At 40.0% G+C, this 17,886-nt stretch overlaps 1 protein-coding gene across 1 annotated transcript in view; it reads right to left on the reverse strand.

Moving 5' to 3' along the window:
• SLC35F1 (solute carrier family 35 member F1) overlaps positions 1 to 17,886 on the reverse strand; it is a 256,649-nt gene that overhangs the window by 28,554 nt on the left and 210,209 nt on the right. The window contains exons 4-6 of the mRNA XM_052781230.1: positions 13,032 to 13,191; positions 7,527 to 7,683; positions 2,638 to 2,690 (exon numbers count right to left, since the gene is read on the reverse strand). Of these exons, the coding sequence (XP_052637190.1) occupies positions 2,638 to 2,690; positions 7,527 to 7,683; positions 13,032 to 13,191 (370 nt within the window). The remainder of the gene's footprint in view (positions 1 to 2,637; positions 2,691 to 7,526; positions 7,684 to 13,031; positions 13,192 to 17,886) is intronic.

The following is a 17,886-nucleotide window of genomic DNA, read 5'->3' on the forward strand; positions in this document are numbered from 1 at the left end:
AACTAAAACATCAGTGTGTTATCAACATTGTTCTCACACTAAATCCAAAACACACTGTACTAGCTACTAAGAAGAAAATTAACTCCACCTGAGCCCAAACCAGGACAGCCTGTTGTCTCTCATCTTCCTGCCATGAACCGTGGTGAAGACCTTGGCTCTGTCCTTTTGATAACCTCCTTGTAGGTAACTCCTCAAACCCTTCTCTTCTGCCGGCTGAACAAGCAAGCCCCAACCCCACAGTATTTCCCCACTTCTCTTAAGACTAGGCATCTTCACACAGATGGGCAGGATCTGCCCCCAGGGCCTGCTCTAAAGTAGCCCAAGTACCACCAAGACTAACATGCCTTGGCAATATCAGTTTTAGTTCCTGCGCATGCTGGTTGGATGTTGCATGTTTTAGCCTTCGCATTTTTACTCCAAAAGCTATCGTGTCATTGGGATGAAATGGATTCAGTTATGATTTTTCATACTGCCTTCTTAGAATGAAGACTGTTCAGAAATATTCAAACCCCCTGTAACAAAGGACACTTCCTTGGAGAGTCAAACTGGCTTTTCTCTTAAATAAAACTGATGTTAGTTTATTTGTTATAATTTCATCTATCACTCCACAAAATGTGTCATGATCACATATGAAACCACTCAGTCAGAACAGTATAATCATTCTCCTTTCAGGCAGGTTGTCAGCAAGTATTAATACTTAAACCTTCAAGGATTCAAACAGAGCTACGCTGATTTATACAAAGTGTGAAGATGATGTTATGTATCAGGGGAATTACCAAAATTAAAACCAGGAGGGCCACAGCCTGTTTTAAACATGATAGACGTAACAGATTGGCTTTATATCTTTATATTCAAAAATCATTTGCATTTTACATCAGTTGAAAGGTAGCTCATCCATTCTTAATAGCACAATTATAGCAGATGGCAACAGGCCACCTTGAGTTATTTATTAGCTTGCCTGCTGTGACTTTATCACTACCATTCAGAAGGCTGATGATTTAACTCTGCTGGACTGTAGGTTTGAGTCTGTCGCAGTGGATAACTATTCAGGACAAGGCTGTGAACACCCTGACATAGATTTGTCAATCACTACTTGATAACCTTGTATCCCTGCCAATGCAATGGAAAGCATACCAAGTGCAGTGGAAGCCAGGGAAGAACACATTGTCACCATTTAATCCGTGTTCAACTACGCCGCGTTTCCAATTATTGCTTTAACAAAACAAGTACATATCTCTGATGCTCTTGCTAAGATGATCTCCTCCTTATGAAGCGTAGGGACTCTTCAGAATTAGTGACTAACTTTCAATGACATTTTAATGGCATCACAGACCAAGTAAGGCTTTATTTTAATAGCACATTTCACTGATATTGAGTTACAACAGAACTCCCATGGAAGTATATATGACATTTACATGGATAGTAGATTAATTCACTATGACCATTGCTAGTTCCATCAGTACCAGATTAATTATGTCCCTGAGCTCCTTATCATGAAGTATAAACAAACACTGATGCAATTATGCTAATTATCTCAGATTAAAGAAGGCCAATACACTTATAGTATGCAGTTGAGTGTGTTTCTCCATGGATACTTTAAATTTTGTCATTTAGTTTCACAGCTCAACCATCAAATCTTCAAGACTTCTAGGTGCGGTGTTTTGTGAAGGATGCACTGGTTTTATTAAGGTTTATGATGATGAGAGGAAATGGTGAACTAAGTTTAAAGAAAACAACAGTGTATTCCATAACCTGTATCCCTTGTCCTCAGGGATTCCCCACATAATCAGTTGCCTTTGCACACTTTTGAGTCGTCATTTTGATGTTCACTCTGAAACTAGGTAACAAGCTATTGTCAATGGATTGCCAAAGCTTGAATCCCCTGCTGAGTACATCAGCTCTATTCTATTGGTATTTTTTTATTTCTTCTATTGTCATAAATAGCAAAAGAGTGATTATAGGGACTCTCCTAAATGTTGATTTGCTTTTAAAACAAATAATTTGTTGGACTAAGCAGAAGGGAGTCTTAGATCATAAACTCAGCTTCCAAACTGCAAGGGGAAAATGCAAGCCACTGCATAGCAGAACACCACAAGAGCTTCATTGTGCACGATGCTACCTAAACTTGTCTAAAAGACACATCTGAGATATTCCACCAAGACTACTTGGAAAGCAATTAACCATTTGCATACAGAAAGGCTCCCCTTGGAAATGAGTTTATGAGGCTATAATATGCACTGCAAGTACTTTTTTAGTTTTTTTTGTTAGGTTCCATTTTCTTTCTTTGGCATTCATTGAAAAGGTTTGGCTCTTAATGACTACCTCATTTATTTGTCCCAGTGTTGCACTGAATCTTAGGACTGGAACCCCATTATTGTTTTACTTCACGGCTGTCTGAATAATTATCTTATGGCATTCATATGCTTAACCTAATGGTGCAAGGGAGGCATAATACGGCAATGGGAGAACAGATCACTTAAGAAAGGTTACGAGGCGTGTGGTTCAACCTTTGGCAGTAACTGGCGGAAAAGTCACAAACATTGTCTCCTGTGAAACTTTGTGCCTGCCTCCCCAAACATTGGTTGTCTCCACGCCTCCTTCAGCAACTATTTTCAATGAGGTAAAGTGTTTTCTTACCTATTTGCCAATCCCAGGGAACTTTCAACAGCTCTTTGTGTTCCATGATTGCACTATAAGAGAAGAGAAGGCAAAATTTGATGGAAGAGAACAGAAGTTAAATTACTTCCACTCATTCAATTCAAATGCTGGACAAAACAACATAAATAACCTCATAACAAAAAATCTCTGTAGGAACCAAATGCAATCAGACTTTGCTAATCCACTCTGGCATTATCCCTGTGCCCGTGTATTTGAAAGATCTTCAGAGCAGTAATCAGACGTGATAGCATACAATTTCCACTGGTTTATTTCCAGCTCTCCATATACCTGCCCAAAGTGCTCATCCCCCTATATGTTCAATCCTCTTCTACTCTTCGGACTTAACATTCTGAAAGCTTTTGAACTTTAATGATTAATAATGCATCTGCCTGAGTTATTCACCCTTCAGAGCGGCTCTGCAGTGTCAAATAAATAGATATCACAGGCTGGCTTTGGGGAGAATACAGTGATTTGTTACACACTGAGAGAGATCAAATAGTCACAGCAATGAAAGTCAGGAAATAAAGCAAAGGATGGGCCAAACCTTCAAACTTCCAACATCTTGTAAGTCTTGCATTGTAAATTAACATCAAAATCCCAGATCCAGAAAACTCTAAGGTGGCAACGAGTCAGTTCTTCCCAATCCAGGCAAATAGACCTTTGGAGATTAGGCATCCCACAAGCTAGGTCTTCAATCAGCTAACCACTTTCTCTGATCTGTGATTTCCAGATAACTCCTGCTGTGCAGAACTCTGCATGCTAGTCTGGACACTATTTTAAACAAGTATAAAACATGGAATTACACAGATTGAAAAACAAAGTACCTAGTACAAAAGGTGGTATGTAGAAGACCAAGTCTAACAGTAAAACTGCAGGAACCCAGTGCCTTCCAGATTAATCTGGTCTAGAGAGTTGCATCCTGGAAATCCTAATTTGCTTGCTGTTGATGTGTGGCAAATCCAATAGTGTATACAGAACAATAAGATTATTTTGTCTGCAAAATAACTAAATTATAAGTGTCTTTGCATACATAATGCATATGTCTCTTTCATCAGCAATTCCTGAAGAATATCATGAAAACAAATTGCAACATCTCTTGTTCTGGCAAACAAATTTTGATATAACTTAAATGTAGGAACATCGCTTTCATACTATTGCCTATCTGATACAAAAGAAGTATAAAACAATATGCTATGGTCTGTGATTCATTATGATCTGTGAAACAAACAGGGGTAAGAACAACTTTGCCAGAAGTTGCCATTTAGTGATGCCAGATTCACTGAAGAATTGGAACCACAATGATCTTTGAAAGGTTGTGGTGATTGGAGGGTGTCCCTGATGACTGAAAAGAGACAAATTCAACATCCAGTTTCAAAAAGAGCAAAAACTACAGCCTTCCCAGCCTTACACTAACCTTTGGGAAGATTATGTAGCAAATCTTCCCAGAAGCCATTTACAGGAAATGAAGAAGACATGACTGGAAACAGCCAGCACAGACTTCTCAAGAGCAAACCATACCTGACTGCCTTCTAAAATAGATGGCTGGCTCAGTAACTAAAGGCAAGGGAATGGATGAGAGGATGAGGTGTAACCTACCTTGACTTTAGCAAAGCTTCCAACGTGATTTCCCAAAAGATCCTTAGAGACTAAAGAGGTATGGACTGGATGGGTGGACTACCCACAATGTAGTCTGAAGAAAAGGGCCAAGAGAAACCTCGTGAATTTCCAGAAAAGCAAATATGAACTCCTGCACCTGGGGTGGAATAACCCTATGCAACAGTACAGGCTGGGAGCTGACTGGATAGAAAGCCGCTTTTTAGAAATAAACCTTGGAGTCCTGGTGGACACCAACCTGAACATGAGTCAGCAATGTGTCATTGGAGCAGAGAAGGTAAGAGTCTGGCCAGCAGGTTGAAGGACATGATTTGTGATACAGCAGCTGGAGTACTATATCCAATTTGGGGCCGCCCAGAATAAGACAGACATTGACAAATTGGAGGGAGTACAGTGGAGCTCCATCACAATGGTCAGGTGGCTGGAGCACATGATGTAAGAGGAGATCCTGAAACAGCAGGGTTTGTTCAGTGTGAAGAAGAGAAGGCTAAGCCGGAGGGGAAGGAGGACAGGACAATAAATTTGCTGGTGGTTGACCACCTAATGGGTAGTTACAGAAAAGATAGAGTCAGACTTTTCTGGGTAGTGCACAAGAAAAGGATGAATGACAACGGACACAAGTTGCAATGTGGAAAACTCTGACTACATATAAGGAAAAAAAGTAGTGGTCAAACACTGGAACAGGTTGCCCAGCAGGACTGGCATTTCAATTCTTGGAGATATTAAGAAGCCAACTGTAGAAGTTCCTGAGCAACCTGACACAACTTTAAAGTTAGCTTTGAGTTGCTTTGAGCAGGAGCTTGAACCAGATGACCTTCAGGGGTCCATTACAAAGTAGGTTATTCTATGATTATGTAATTCCATCAGACAGCATTATCTCCATTTGCTGCGTAGTTGCTATATCCCCAACTCTTGTCAACTAATTTCTTCTCTTGTTTTGATATACAGTTCCTCCCTGCTTTAATCACATTCAGCCCGCTAAATTTCTCTTTCCACCATGCCCAGGCAGTTAGCCAACTCTTTCCCTTACTTCACTGTTTGCCCTGACACCTTAGCCCTTTGTTTGCTGTCCAACAGGCATTATCTGGGTTATTTTATGTTACAGTCTAATATTAAGCACTCTTGCTAAACTGATCTAGAAAACAACAGCCTACTTCTTGTAGGTCCTCTTGGAGACACAGCCCTGTACTAGAGCTGAGGCATGAACTAACATGAGGCCCCCACACTTATGTAGATATTTGTAAATACACATGGAAAAAAAGGCAAATAACACAGCTTTTTGCTACTACATTATTTTGAGATCAGTGCATGTCAATAAAGGGGACATTCACTTGCGGGTACTGTTTTGTCTTTCCTACATTCAGCGTAGTCCTACACACTTTTCAATATTTTCCCTTCAGAATTGTACTGCTCCCTGTAAATCCTATGAACATAAGACTTACACCTCCAGCGGTATTAGCACACACGTTCCCCATCCTCAATCACTTTGTGGATGCCAACCAAACTTTCACCAGCGTTGTGTCCAGCATGCCGGGAAATGGCACTATTTCTCAGATATTCCTTCCCCAGACTACTTCAGTTTACAGGACCTAAAGGTCCTATATTGCACCAAAATGGCCAGCAGTGTTTCAAAGAAAGAGTCTGCAATTGTAACATGGGGAGCTGGCTTCTCTTTGAAACAACTGGTATATTTAATTAGATTAAACCTCTGTGAACACTAACTATGTGATGTCTGCTCTTCATTACAGGTAAAGGCAAGAAAATCCTGAATTGCTTCATGGAACCATGTAGCAGAAACATTATTAGTCTCTCCCCATGTGCAAGCTTTTGTTACTTTGTTAAAAAAGTACATACATGAGCTAAAAGTGGTCGGGTCTCCACAAAGCGCCACAAAAGCACTAGCAGCAAAAAGCTGCAAAGGCCGGTGGAGAAAACCCTGCTGGCGAGAACTTTTGGGCCAAAGGTTGACTAGAAAAACCTTAGGGCTTTCAGCAAAGAAATGGTTTCTTATTGTTTCCTTCCATTTGTGTCCTCTGTATACAAAGATGCCTTGTTCCTGCACCAGTTTCTTCTCCCCAGCAGAACAACTCACAGACCCTGAACTGTGACTAACTGCTTGGGTCAAGAGGGACTAATGGCACTATAATTAAATTCAGGAATAAGAGACATGTACATGACAGTTTACACACACAGAGCAAGACAAGGGCACTGCTTTGATGCCCTCAGAATCAGTCAGTACCTACCCATCATGAACACTGTAGGTAACAAAAATGCTTTAGCCACATGTGCTTTAGGCACATTTACGTGCTCTTGAATTCTGTATTTTTAAAAAAGGAACTGCTTGTACGGCAGCCAGTTAATATAAATCATTTTAAGTCACGTGTTCAGATCCCACATAAATATAATAAGCTTTCTGGCTTAAGAAATAGAACTAATTAAGTGGGAATTGATGGGTTATTGTTTTGATCAGTCTCTGTTCTTAGAAGCTGAGTAGCTCAGATGTGCAGGGAAGCAACATGGTTTTGACTAATAATCAAAAGTTATTCTGTGTGACAAGCACCAGTGACAGATCTGCATAAAATGTGGCAATCTTGCATGGTGACTTTTACTATACTTTCATCAGTCACAGTATTACAACACTGGAAGCTACCTTCCACCTCTCAGGCTTGCAGGTGAGATGCTTATTAGGTACATGTGGATATAGACAGGACTCAGTAGGTCCTGAAATCCATGTGACAGTCACATGAGTACTAAATATTTTGAAGCGAAAAGGCCAGTTTCTCGAAGGCTTTTTCATTATTTCCCCCATATCATAATGTAGTTACACAGAATGAGCCAATCAGTAAAATACCTTCTGACTGGATGTGTTTTCTACCTGTTTAGAAATCTAAGTGACTTTTTAAAAGTATGAAACACAACCAGAGAGAGTTCTAGATTTTGTTGTTCACAGAGCAGACCAACATGTGAAGTATCCACTTGTCTTCCAGCAACAAGATGGTAGGATGCGTCTTCTACTCCTCCCTCCCCACGCAACTACTCAAGGACACCAGCCCTTGAACTAGAGTACTTTGGTATAAATTTGTGTTATTCAAATCCACTGATCTGAAATATGAAAACCAATGCAAATTCCAGAATTAGAGGGTATCTACTCTCCACAGGAAATGGCTACCTTTGAAGAGAGGGTTAGGGTACCTCAACGGAGGCCACAGCTGCACTTATTTGAACGACCTTGGGGCTCAAACCTGCTCACTTACAGCTGAATTCCACTGAAGAAGGAGCCAAAGAGTCCGATCATGCCCAGGAATTCCACTCGACTCAGATTTCGGACAATATACTCCTCACAAACGTTCGAGATGCCGTATAGCGTTGCTCCGCCCAGTACTAAGAGATCCCCTATCAGTTTATTTTCACCTAGGAATAAACAGGGGAAAAATCAGAATGTCTCAAAACAACCATCTTTTGTCTAGAACCACTGCAAGTTCTTCCCTATAGATTTCAATCCTCAGTCACTAAGTAGTCCACATCTGGGTTAATAAGCTGAATGCAAATGTTCTGTCATTTTAACAGTTTCCATTCAATATCCCAGCAAAATCTAGCAGAGGCAAAGGCAGAGTATTATCCTTGCTGTAGATAAGAGAGTCCGAAAGAATCGGAAAAATTTGTAAAAACATATAGAAACCAAGTGGCATTCTTCAGTGACTAATCCTTTTTATTTTATTATTATTACTTTTTTTACAGATAGAACGTGACTCAGCTATATAGAGCAGTTTGCATCTCATCTTGAATTCTAACCGGTCTAAAACATGTCCAGTATTTAGATGTGAAAACAACCGAAAAATTCCGTGTACCTGTGAAATGAGTGAAGAAATCATTACAACACCAATACTGACCCCATTCTCACATGAAGTTGTTTGACAAGAAAGAGAGGAGGAAGGATGGGGTGTAGACAGGGCGATGATAATGACAGACTTTTAAGAGGTTCAATTAACATAGTAGTACCTAATGCATGCAATGAACACCAAGATGTATTTTCAGTACCTCCAGGTATATATAATCACTAAAACATTGTATTATCAAAGACTGTTTGAAACCTTTTTAAGTCTTGGAGGCTTTTATTATTGGCGGGTCAGGGAGGGCTGCAGGGAGATCAAGTTCTGGCTTGAAAACTGAGGCCCTGGCATTGCAAACTGATGCATGCGATTTCCTCTGCACATATGGCTTGTTAAATGATTTCTACAAGAGCTACAGCTTCACAAAGCTGTCAGACGTTGCTGCAGAACCATATTCCGAAGGGCTGGATATAATGGAATTTCCTTTGAAAAGGTTCAGTAGAAATGCTGAAGTATGAGACTGTATTTTTTTTTAAGAAACCTAGTTTTCTTTTAAAATACCTCTTGATTTATTTTTTGAGTTCCTGCCTTTTTAAGTTTTATTATTATTGATTTGTAAATTACACACTGCAGTAAATAAAAATGGAAGCCAAACATTCTGATTGGTTCAAAATTATCTTTTCTACATTTTTCTTTAGGGAGTTCTTTTAAGCCTTCAGTTTTCATTCCAAACTACAGCGCTGAAATTTCCAGGGAGATGAAATTTATGAAAATGAGAAAGGTCATAAAAGGAGAGACCAAGGGTTCATTTATCCAGCATCCTGTCTCCAACACTGGCTACAAGCACTAGAAAAGCTTAAGTTGTTTAGGCACAAATAGGAATGGGGTGAAGTTTACAATACTCACAGTAATGCCCTCTTAATCTCCAACATTTTTCAGCTCAGAGGAGATGTGGCTTCTGTGTATTTAGCAAACATTACTAGATTTCTCTTTCACGTACTCATCCAGTCTCTCACTGAATTTCTGTTTTGCATGTAACTTGACTGACAGCATGTTTATATTTGACCATTTATCTTTTTAACATTTGGTACTTATTTTCCTTTTAGCCTTCTTTTGCAATCAGCCACGGAAGATGCCCTTAATTTAAAACAAGCATCAGCACTTTACAAAACCTCTTCATACCCCTGATGCATTTGATGTTCCACAGTGGCTCCAATCACCTCTCACTGAGCTCACTCATTTGGTATTTATTACAGCTACTCACTGACACTTCGGGGAAGTACTGCTGAAAAAACTTTTGACCTTAGAGCTTGGCTGTGCTGAACCGCTGAGACAAAAATATCATCCTTTTGCATCTGTGAAACAAAGACGGCTCAGAGGCTGAGCATTTTCATAGAGATGGGATGGCCCCGAGCACCACACCGCGACGGCTCTCCCCAGAGCACGCTCCTGCTCAGAGTGCGAACCTCAACCTTCACGGCTTTCCCAGAAGAGGAAACCAAAATCTGGTCAGAGCATGGTCTGCCCAGCCCAGGACCCTCTTCTGGCATTGGGCAGCAGAGGGTGGCTGAGGAAAGCAAAAAGAAATCGGGAAGCACAGAGGGATTTTTATCAGCCAGTTCTCAGTAGATTAGGGATTTTCTGAGATGGAAGTTGCATTAGACCATCAAACTTAATAGATCTTGAGGGATTCTTCGTTAATTTGTGTAAAGTCCATCTATTTTTGGCCTACTATTAAAAAGTAATTAATGTTTTTAGCTTTTAAGCCTTATACCTCAAAATTATATTGGGCATCCCATAATTTTCTGATTGTGAGAAATATTTAAGAATCACTCTGTATTGACCCTCTACATACCACTGAAGACTTCATGTACCTTTATCGTATTCTGTCTCTTTCTTGCCTTTTCTGAAAGATGAAAAGTCCCAGTCTGCCTACAGCCTCTTCATCCTGAAGCCATTTTATGCCTTTGAACACCTTTCTCACCTTTCTCTATTGCTTCTATAGGCTTATTTTCTGGTCATTTCTTTTTGAGATGCAGTGACTAGAGTAATACATGGTACTCAAAAGGTTAGTGCATCAAAACTTTATATACTGGCATTAAAATGTTTTATACTATATTTTTGGTTTCTTTCCTAATAATGCCTAGCATCCTGGTTGTCAAATGCCTTTTCTTTGCTTCCTCAAGAGGCTGACTTTGGAACTTTCCCCCAGGATTGACATATCCTAATAGACATATTTTCATGGATGTAAAATCCACATGCATCTACTGGTTTCATTGCTAAGGAAGTATGTATCAACTGACTAGAGGCATTCTAAAGACTTTTAGGTTAATACAGTTGTACTTGACAAATTTAATGGCGTAGGTCATTCTTCTGAAGAAACATAACGCATAGCTTGGTAAAACACACTTTGCATTAATCATTCTTAGCATATTTAATGTTCTCTGGAAGCAGAAGTCATACAGTCCAGAGGGGAGTTGATCTTTTGGGGACTAGTTATAGTACTATAGCGTATCATAAATCATTTAAATATGAACTATGTCTGACACGATTGCTTTTCACACTCTTACTAGGCCACTCTGCCACATTTTTACCTTAACGCCCAGCACTGAGAGGTGTTTCTCTTTCTTTGCTTTTGGTTGTAATTACTGACGATTGTAATATCTAAAAAGCAGTCTCAATGTGTCCCATCTTAGACTAAATGTACACTCATATACTTATTCACAGGACTGAAGTGACTGGTTTTCAGAGACTGGTAAGCTAAAGCTGTGAAGTGCTTTGAAAAATCTGGGTGAAACACTTAGACCTCTGTGTCTTAGACCTCTGGGTATTACAGGAGCACAAGTACCAAGGTACCTCAGGGTTATTAGTTCAGTAAAGTGTTATTTTAAGGTATACTTGGCATGTAAGGTGATAGAGCACAAAGTACTTGATAATAATTGCTTTCCCCATTGAGTAATGTGCAAAACATCAGCCAGGATACACTAAAAAGAGGTATACTACCATGTATTTATTGAAAGTTGAGAGCATGCCTGCACATTATATCTAATTCCTGCAGACAGTTTGGAAAATACCTGTTAATCTCACAGTGATGCATTTTAAATTCATGTTCCCTTACTGTAAGAGTTGGCAGGCTAGACTGCTGTAGGCAGTAGGTGCCTAGCAGAGCCTTATGGCACTTCTAAGACAGTAAATAGTACGGTCAACAGGGGCACACAGGTATCAACAGATCTTGTCCCCTAAAATATAGGATAAACAGAGGAGTTTACTGAGGACTAGTACAGCATCATTGCTTTTGGTGTACTCCTTTCTTTTGTTTGCCCAGTCCTAGGAAAAATCCTATAAATGGTGTGGAACCCCTTAATGAAGAGTTTCAAGATTTTTTTCTTTTGCTGCCAATACTTCTTTTTATTTGTGGATTTTTAATGTATAGTTTTACCCCTTCAGATAAATTAAACCAGCTCATCTATTTTACTCTGTTAAAGACAACATCATTAATAACATAATTTTGCCACTTTAAAAAAAAAAAAGGTGCAGTCTTTCTGTGTAGCAATAAGCACGGACACAGTTTTTCATGTGTAGGTCCGAATTAAAAGGCAATAATGCATGTTAACAGATTTTTCTGGACAAATTTACCTAACAGCTATACCCTTGCTTTAGTAATGAATATGGCAAACAGTATCTAATTATTGCAGTTGCATGGCAAAACGTCAGTGTTCTTCAATCTGTTCCTTGACCGCTGAGGTCCATTGCCCCGCATGGTCCTGCTGATGTACAACTCACCCGTGTTAGCATGTTACTCTCTAGATTACTGGGACACAGGATATTTCCTCTGGAACCCAAGGTTCAAATCCCAATCCCTCTGAAATCAGTCATTCCCAATGCAGTTTTGGCTGGCTGATTTCATAGTACAGAGTATATTCTTTCCTTTTTAGCTGGGGCAGGGCTATTTCTGGAGGAGACCTATGAACTAAAAGTCTCCTTTTAGGATAAAGGACAGGGATAAAAGGGGGCAGGGAGATATGGTGAGTACTGTCACAAACTCCCTTGTTTTATATAGTAGCATCCTGGCAAATGCAGTTCTTGCAGCACTTGCATTTGTATTCAGAAAGCTGAGTCAAGAATTTTAAATCCCAGTGTATTATGCTCAGCTCACAATTCAGTGCTTTTAATTAAGAATGAAAACTGTGCCTAATTGACAATCTTTGAAAAGAATTTCCAGCCTTCCCACATCATTTGGGTTGACACTAGAGAAATCAATGTGACAGAGGAAGTTGATCGATGAAATCTAACTCTGTCTGGTCTGCATTAATAGCTACACACACATTATTCATATGATGCCACACATCAAAAAGAACATTTTACACACAAGAAGGTTCTTTTCAACAATGATGCAGGCAAATCCCAAACCTTTACTCTGAGACTGTGTGCAAAACCCAATTGCTACAGTTAATATGTAGGTTCAGTGTCTTTTAGCATGTACGCAGCGACCCCGCCTCTGTGCAAAAAAGGAGCAAAGTTGAGAAGTAAGAGTACACAGTGGATGTGAGAGGTGCTTATGACTCAAAGATGTAGCCAATTTGGAAAGGAAGCAGCTGAGGTTTGCAGTCAAACAACTAAGCCAAAACAGAATGAAACTGCAAGTATTTCGCTTGTCCCCCCAGCCTACACAGCGGGTAACCTGCGTTGCAGAGACAGGGCCCATGATGCCCATTTGCAGCAGTGTTGACTTCTAAGTGTCGCCCCATTTTTGCTCTCTGTCCCTTCTGATAAAGAAGCAACTTTGAATGGTGCGGTGCCTTGGATCCATGAAGGCATAGGGATTCTTGGCAATTTTCCTTTTTTTTTTTTTTGTCCCAATCTGACATGTTCTGGTCAGCCGTTTCTCTGCACAGAACTTGGTCATACAACCCATCCATCCTTACTCACCTGCTCCTTGCTGTCTCCCAACGAGGACATCTGCTCCTGCCATGCAGCCCATGCCCAGAATGCAGACCACAATCCCAATGAAATGTACTGCCTTGTATCGTACCAGTAAGAAGAACCAGGAGAGCAGTATCACCACTGGGATGACAAAACAGTCTAGGAGCTGTCAAGAAAGAGAGGAAAAATCAACACATCACCCTGCTAACACTTTGCCCTAAAATACCAGGATAGATTCCAGCAGAGGGGAGCAGGGTTTAGTTAGTAACAGCACATTCTACAAGACAGAAAGTGTATTCAAGTGGTTATGTCATCCATCAGACAGAGGATAAGACTATTCTGTTCATGACTGTTCCACGAATTCAGGAGAGCTGTTGCTCTATGGTAACACCCAAAAGCACTGCCTTGCTCTTGGATTCAGATGCATATTTCAAATCCATGGGAAGGAAACCTGGGCCAAAAGAGAGTCGCACCACTCCATCTGGTCCTCACCTCTGGTGATTAACGGACAAAGACTGAGGGCAGTTTTCCTGCAGTCTAGACATATGCTTTAATTCAGTCATTTCAGGTCCAATTAGCAGGAGTGATCATAACGCACAAGTTGATCACATGTATTAAATCTGGCCATATAAATCAAGGGGTTTCTGCATGCAGAATACTTATGAAAAATCTGCCCCCTGTGGGGACTGTTAACTCCTTGAAAATACAGTCCCATATGCCTCTGAAGGAAAAAAAAAACCAACCAAAACCCACCATGGCTGCAGTGCAAGAAACTCAGTCTTCTTGCCAACAGACCCTGGGTAAGAGCTTTCTCAAAGAAGTGTTATGAAACACAATCTTTAACTGTTTTTTTCAGAGACACCCAGCAATAAACACAGAGAACCCGTGATAAAAAAAGAAACGCACCAAATGTTTGTGAGAGGACCTTGAGATTTTCAAATTAAAATTTATTCCAGAAACTACCAGTATGTCGCCAGGAAACAAAAATCCTGGGTAAGAAACACTCAAAGAAATGACTTTAACTCACAGTTTTCTGACATCATCACAGTTTTCCACTACTTAAAGTGTGGCTACAAAGAAGACGGAGACTCTTTCTTCCCCAGAAGCCACATAGAGAAGACAAGGGGCAACAGGTACAAGTTGCACTGGGAGAGGTTTCATCTCAATATAAGAAAGAAATTTTTTACACTGGGAACAGTCAGTCAGTGGAACAACCTCCCCAGGGACGTGGTAGAGTCCCCATCACCGGAGGTTTTTGAGATGCGATTGGACAGGGTGCTAAATAACTCATCTAGGCTCCCTTTCCCACAAAAGGTTGAACCAGATGATCTTTGGAGGTCCCTTCCAAGATGGGCTGCTCTATGAGTCTAACTTAACTGGTAGCTGGCGTCAAAACAAGGTGGAGGAGAAGCTCACATGGGCAGGCACCTGTATCACCTTGGAGAAAGCAACCAAAATCTGTCACCAGTAAGAACCACCTTTACCTGGCTCAGTGCACGTGGCTTCCCTTCCACGCTGTCCTCCTGGAGTCACCAGTAACCAGTAGGTTATACCAAGTCAATTAACTTTGCACTGGAGGAGGCACCCTTACACTTAGAGCTGGATGTGAGTAAAATAGGACCAGCCAGTGGTACTGCACAGTCTGCCACTGCCTTCCTCAGGTGAGCACCTACGATTTGAGCACCCTCTTCCCCATACATACACATACACATACCACCTCGGAGACAACTGTGCCCAAGACAGAGCAGAAAGCCTTATACAACAGTTAAGCACAGAGGTGTTTTAAGAAACCACTTATTAAGTAAGATAGTAAGCGTCTGCAAGCATCCTTCCATTTTTTTTCTGTGCAAAGGTGAGTAAGTGAACCTTAGCCGTTACTGGACCAACTATTCGATTTTGTAAAATCAGTAGCTTCGGTCACTCATGCAAACAGGATTTAAGACTAGATTTAAGAATATGAAGATGTCACCTTTAAGCCACTAACTACTGTCTCTCAAGAGACACAGAGTGACCCAGTGGATAGTTTTAACTCCTAACATCTGGAACGTCTTGCCCACCTTTACACACAGGACATGACACTGCATGTTCATTGTGGGACAGGAGCTCTGATGAGGGCTGCTTTACTTACTCTGGGCTAAGCACACAAAAAGAACATTTTCTTGTGAATATGAGATATGTTATGTGACTTCAATAGCCAGTTTTAAAAACTGTTCGTACCCACAGCATGTGGACTTCAACATACAAATTCCCACTAACAGTCTTTTAGGGGAAGATTTTAAAAATTCCTCTCATTCCATAAATATTTAAACATACCTATGTTTTCAAGTATGTGAAGATGTGTCTTTTAAGCACTAACATGAAGGGATGCATGAACAGAACCTGTCACAAACAAACAACACTGACAGCAGCTGGAAAACGCCCCTTTGGGGCTGGTAGTCCAAGGTCTAATCCACGAATTGCTATTTGGAATACTGCAGCATCAATAGATATAAACATTAAATGTAGATAATGTTCATTGACATTATATAGTTCTTGAATTGTGCTTTTTTTATACCTATAATTAAACAATGGGGTAGACAGAAATAAATTGGGTTACTACAATATAAGCAGTAAGATAACCCAGTGTATATTGCTTAACTATTTTTCAGGTAGTGCTTTACATTTCATTTCTCTGGGACTAAATTCACTCTGCCTTTCTTTTTTCCTCAGATAAACCTGTCTAGTAGAAGAAATATGCACATATATTCTACAGACAAAACATGTGAGATTGTGGATTACCTGATCTGCAATAGGGCTTTCTTGTTAATTTTTTTCCTTGTTTTTTCTTTCTTTTGTTTGTTATTAGTTATTTCAGCTAGTAAGTAAAAAAAACTATACCTAATTGTCATTTTTCTGACATAAAGCTTTTACAATAACAAAGATAAATTTTGCTTAGCTTGAATTTCATTTATAATACATAAAGGTCAGTTGTTTACCAGTATTTCCCCAAGAATCATCTTCAGTGTTTTCCTTCTTTTTAATTGCTTATTCAAAAGGTACTGCCTATACCCTGTCATTATGTTAAATTAATGAGTGATCTGATTCTAATCAACGTTCCTGTTAATCACAGAAGTTATCAGATGTCGCTAAACTAAAGGAAAACATATTTCCTATTTTGCCATGGGAAGATAATAAAACTGATAGGAGTGTGTGGTGCAACCAGGTTCTTTGCCACATTTATCTGTGGTTTTCTTCATCACAGCTCTGAATTGGGCTGCTTTAGAAGACAGGATAAAAAAATATATAAACTATTGATATACCATCCTACAGAAATGCCTTTCTATCATAAAAATGCTGTGTTGTTGTAGAGGTTGAAGATTATTATTTGACCCTAAAAGATACCACACTGCATCTAAGTCTGTTGATGATACACAATGTTGAAAAGTGTTTCCTCTGATTACTTGTTTGTTAAATTACGTTGACTCTGTTATACTTGTGAATCATAGACAAATACTCTCTTGCTAACAGTAAATACCCAGTCTCTGATCTCACAAATTCAGCATGTGTTTGCACATCTATAGCAGGAATGTACTGTTAGTCATTGGAAAGGAGAGCTGGCAAGCTTTAGAAGAAAGGTCTGTAATATAGAGGGTGACCTGCTGATCTGCAGTGATATCAAAAAGAAAAAAGCTGGTCAGCAAACTCCCTATGGAAGCAGCTGAGCTGAATCTCCCTTTTTAAACATTCATTGGATTTTTTTTCCCCCAGTTATAAGCCCTTTTTTTTCACATTAGGGGTTTCTCATTAGCACTGCCCTCCAGCAAATTATGCGGAGAATCAGCTGCACTCTCTACTCAGCCTACTCTCCAGAGCAGAGGGATCAGTAAAATCAGCATCGTATCCGTCCAACCTTGTATGGTCAAGTACATGTGATGGCTACTGAATTTCAGCATGAGACCTGGTAAGTTTAATACAACAGCAAGCGCTATATCCAGTAAGAGGCACACCTTCTGACATTTGCTTTGTTTTTTTCAAAGGAAGAAAGGGTTTGCTGCCCATTCGAGGGCTCTTTCTATTCCAGTTTTCACACTACCTTCACAATACCACACACACTTGATTCAGCTGTACAAAAGCAGCCGAGTTGTGAACCCTCCCAGAGCTGGCTGCCGGCTGTCAAGGGAACTGCGTGGCAGTTACGGTATCTTGTGACTGAAACCTTCTGCAGGGAAGGTGTGGATGCTAGTAGCATTTCTGACAGGGTTATTTCAAGCAATTAAAATAAAAAAGGAGCATTTTTTTTACCTTTCGTGTTTCTATTTGCTATCTCATCACAACTTAATCACTTTCTTGCATGGTTTTTATATAATCACAGAATTAATTTAAAAACTATTAATTTTTTCACCCAGCCAAAATGTAGGGTACTTCGGGTAGGGAGACGGGTGAAAGAATCAGTTAGTGATGTAATTTGTTTAAAAAACGTAAAAATGATTAATTTCCATGACACGGAAGAAACAAAAGCCAGAAGACTGACTGCTCCCAGTCTGAAGCCTCTTTAAATCAGTATTTTGCCCACAAGGTCTCTAATTTTTTTCTTGGGGACACATGACCGATGCTTCTATAACTGTTCCTATCGGTTCCTTTAATCTGTTCTCGGGATTTTCTCTTTTTCCCTGCAGATGCAGAAACTCCCTCAAAACTTTCACTAGTGAAAGACCTTCACCTACATCTGACTTGCACGCACCAACACCCGAGATGAGGATTATCACAGCTCCAGCTTTCTGTGTACATAGAAGGAATTCAGCGACTTCTTGAAGTTATGTTAAATGAAAGGTGGTGGTCACATCCAACCCACAGTTCCTCTGCTTTTAACTCTCTACACATG

The sequence above is a fragment of the Harpia harpyja genome, chromosome 3, assembly GCF_026419915.1.
Source record: "Harpia harpyja isolate bHarHar1 chromosome 3, bHarHar1 primary haplotype, whole genome shotgun sequence".
NCBI classification, from domain to species: Eukaryota; Metazoa; Chordata; class Aves; order Accipitriformes; family Accipitridae; genus Harpia; species Harpia harpyja.